Below are 4,034 nucleotides of genomic sequence, written 5' to 3' on the forward strand. Positions count from 1 at the left end.
TCATGCAAATCTGTATTTGACTCTTCATTTGTTGTTAGGTTTGTTTAAGGACTAACGACTAAGGTTTATCATAAAGCTTCAAACAAACAAGGAAGAATGAATGAAAGTTTCAACTCTTTATTAATTATTCAGCAGTTACAAGCAACAGTCTTCGTAAGACTTTATTACACCAAATGTATAATTTATGACTACTATTCTTCTTGTGGGCACCAATGCCAACAGGAAGCTCTATAAGAAAATCGACGAAGACCTGCGACTTCGCGCATGTTCTCATTCGATATTCGATATCATATTTCGAGTTTCTGCACCTTCAAAGGTTTTGCTGATATAGAAGATAGGTTTTTGGTTTCCCATTTCTTCTCTTACTAACACCCTGCTAACCGCAGCGGAAGAAATGGGCATTTCACCTCCCGAATTGACTAGGCTTTCAAGAGCCATTCTACTTCGTCGTTAATCACTTGTGCTCAATACAAACCAAGTTTGCGACGTTTTTGCTTTACCAGTTTGAAGTTTAGATCGACGTTGAACTCATGAGAAGCTATATTCATGCCAATCCATGGCATATATTCCGCGGTCCAGGCGAATTTCAACTTATTTGCTTTTAGGAAGCGAATAAGTTGACGTCTCAGTTCACCCTTCAGTTCGAAACCTATTCCTACCTGGCCTCCATGGTCGGGTCTGTTGAACTGAACTTGTAGAGTTAGTTCTAGGCGAGGATGATCTGGAGTTTCGAGCTCATTCTCATCTTCATTCTTTTCGGAAGAGGAACTCATGTCGTTGACGTCATTAATTGCTATTGGGCAGGTTGATGACCAAATTTGTACCCGTTCAGGTAGTATGATCATTCCACCGACTGATTGACGGATGCATTTGTGGTAAGTCGACGAGACAGACCTCATGGAATGAACCTAGGGCCTTCCTAAGATTATGTTGAATGCCAAAGGATAGTCCAACACGATAAAATCGATGAGTTTATTTTCGCTGCCCGCGTACACGACCAACTTGATAGACTTCAGTGTCCAGGTCAAATTTATGTCGAATCCAGTAAGCTTTACTGAACCCTTTTCAATTTCAGATTCGTATATGTCCATTTTTCTTAGCGTTATTAGATAAATGAGGTCGTAGGAACTTCCTGCGTAAACTAGAATCCGGAATACCTCGCAGTTTGATAAATCCAAGGTCAGGACAAGAGCATCGTCATGGGGGCCATCTAGCGCCAAGATTTGCTCTCCCTAGATTCGATCAGGTTGTCAGAGCGGTCATTGAGACACTTACTCGTTGCCTTGAGAACTGATCGACGTTCATGAGCCTTAATGGAGTTTTTCGATTCTTTGAAGATTAGTGACCCTCTGATGATGCATTCGACTATTTTCTTTGGGGCCGCGGCCAGAGGAGATGTTCCTTCCTCCGAGTGATACCGCTTTCTAGGTGACGGACCACCTCGAGGGGGTGGGAATTCTCCCACGTCGAAGCCCTCGAGCTCGCCGCGTACAAACTTGGTAGCGAAGAAATAATGTATGGCTCTGCAATCCTAAGTTTCGTGACCAAAATTCTTGTGGTGATCGCAAAATGCAGACACATCTTGGGTCCATCTGTTCGATCTCGGAGAGAATTCTTGTGGTGATCGCAATACACAAACATATTGTTGTGAATGCAGTATGCGAACCGGTTTCCCTGTGACTGTTCGGGTCTATTGTTACACTTTTTAGGCGTAAATGGACGGTAATTTTGAGCCAGGAGGGCTTGTTGGTTATGATGTCATTTTGGCAACCGCAAAATTCTTTGCAAGGGTGGTCTTTTCCTCCTCGGATATAGCCCACTTTGTTTCCCAATGCATAGCATCTTCGATCGTTGCGGGCTGGTTTACGATTAGTTCATTGCGAAACTGAGATTCATGCCATAACGCTTTCTTCAGAGCCAGAATTGCTCTCGTGTTGCTTATGTCACTAATTTTAGATATGACGTCTTTGAATCGAGTCATGAACCCCCTCAGGAAATTTTGGGCTCCTTGATGGAGAGACCAAAGGTCAGCGTCCGAAGCACATGCTTCCACGTACATGGAATCATGCTTCAAGAAGACTATCGACAACTGATCAACATTATCGATAAATCCTTCTTTCAACTTCAAGAACCACTCTAGGGCCGGCCTTGGCAAATGTTTAGTGAAGAGCCGGGAATAACCAGCATCGTTCTCGTCATCGTCCATATAAGCCCATCCGACGACAATCCTAAATGCGATCATATGTGCTTTCGGATTGGTTTTCCCTTCTTAGAAAAAAAGGCTGAGCTTGCTCCCATCTCCAATCCGGACGTTGGTTTGATTAATCCAAAAGAGCCATGACTCAATTTGGACACTGGCCAGTTCATTTATTCACATTCCAAGGAACAACATTCGGTGAACAGGGTTCTGCGAGTTTCTTCGATGAGATGATCTATCTCGGGGGCTGCGTTAGTAGCGTTATGCACTCACGTTCTAACAGCTCGTATCCCTGCCATGGTTTTTGCCACAGTTCATTGTAGTAAGGCTATATTGTCACGATTGTAACGAGCTTCGAGCGGAGTGGGTTCACGTGCTCTTGCAGCACTATTCGGTCGCTTGCCAGAATGGGTTCCGAACTCCTTCGGCTTGTTTTTGCGTGGTGAAACGCTCTGCATTTCCTGGTAAATCTGGTCGACTTGTATGATATTCCGTTCTATGAAGTGCGGGCTCCTCCGAGCTTGAACGACTTCGATGAAGCTGAAACACTGGGGATGGAGCTAATAGTGTCCATTTCTAGGGGTTGACATGTGCAGCGGGAGCTCGTGTGGCGCAGGTGGGAGTTCGACATGGGCATCATCCATGTTAGGGTCAGTAGTCATTTCGACTTTCGAGAAGTGCAGGCGAACGCTCGGTAGGAGAGTTCTTCCCGGCCTACCATGTAACATTCAAGTTGGAACCGGCTAAGGGAGTCCATTGGCGTCGCAATGGGACTCTAGTGTGTTGTGCCTTGAGGAGAGAGCCGATACTTCGCGCATCACAATTTAGAATGATTGATCCTGCTGGGCAGCTGTATCCATGAGGGCTTCCAACATGGATTTAAGTTCGGGGATCAATTCCAAGCCAGATGCAGAGGTTGCATGGGATAAAGGTGCCATTTTGATGTGTGGAGATTTTGTAGTCTTGTTTCGTCAAGAAGGGATTCAAGCTCAGAGTGTGAGGAAATTTGATTGGATTTCCACAAATGACAGCAAACTGTTGATGTGAATAATCATACCAAAAAACAGTCTCGATAATTTGTGGATAAATGGTCGATTTAGATTTATTTTGATGAGCCTCAGACTTTTGTAATGAGATTAAATCCAATTCCAAAATTATGAATGCTATAGCGTAATTAATGAAAAATGCGAGATCGAAAGGTAGCGCTGAACTTTGTAATAAGAATACTTGTTCGAATAAGATAATTACGGAGAAAAATAATTAGAAAAATAATAATAAAAGTCATGTGCCGAGGAAGGCGTATTAATCCTATATTTATAGTTAGAGAAATTGCCCCATTTGCCACTAATTTCATAACATTTTCCCATTTTCCACCAAAAGACTAATTTGGCCCAAAATGCCACCATCTATGTCAACAATGTTAACATCTATTTTTTCCCTTTCACTATTAGATGTCAACATTGTTGACATAGTGGTGGCATTTTGGGCCAAATTAGTCTTTTGGTGGAAAGTGGGAAAATGTTATGAAATTGGTGGCAAAACGAGGAATTTCTCTTATAGTTAAGGTGGAAGTTGGCGAGCTCCGATCTTTTTGGGGATGCATCATGCGTTGAGCATGGAGCTCGCCGTCCTCTAAGTGGACACTTGTCATCGAAGACCCAATCTTAAGTAGAGTGGTTGCAGAGTGTGTGCTATGGTAGGTCTACGTTGTCCAGGTCTTCAGAGAAGGCGGTTACAATGTTTGACTGAGCGAGCTGATTAGCTTCTTTCCGAGGATCAGCTCGCGGATACGTGTATTGAGCCGACCAAACTTGATTAATCAGCCCAATTTTATTAG

General features: G+C 43.4%; 1 protein-coding gene across 1 annotated transcript; it reads right to left on the bottom strand.

Moving 5' to 3' along the window:
- Window positions 1–908: 908 nt before the first annotated feature.
- Window positions 909–2,242, bottom strand: LOC149384752 (uncharacterized). The gene is made up of 2 exons (XM_089626152.1): window positions 1,772–2,242; window positions 909–1,232 (listed from the first exon to the last, which is right to left on the bottom strand). Exons 1-2 carry the CDS (start codon window positions 2,240–2,242, stop codon window positions 909–911), a joined length of 795 nt encoding a protein of 264 aa, XP_089482278.1.
- Between the last annotated feature and the right edge of the window lie 1,792 nt (window positions 2,243–4,034).

This window comes from Urtica dioica, chromosome 9 (assembly GCF_054948205.1).
Source record: "Urtica dioica subsp. dioica isolate 48M chromosome 9, U.dioica_male_clone48M_v1_H2, whole genome shotgun sequence".
In the NCBI taxonomy this organism is placed as follows: domain Eukaryota; kingdom Viridiplantae; phylum Streptophyta; class Magnoliopsida; order Rosales; family Urticaceae; genus Urtica; species Urtica dioica.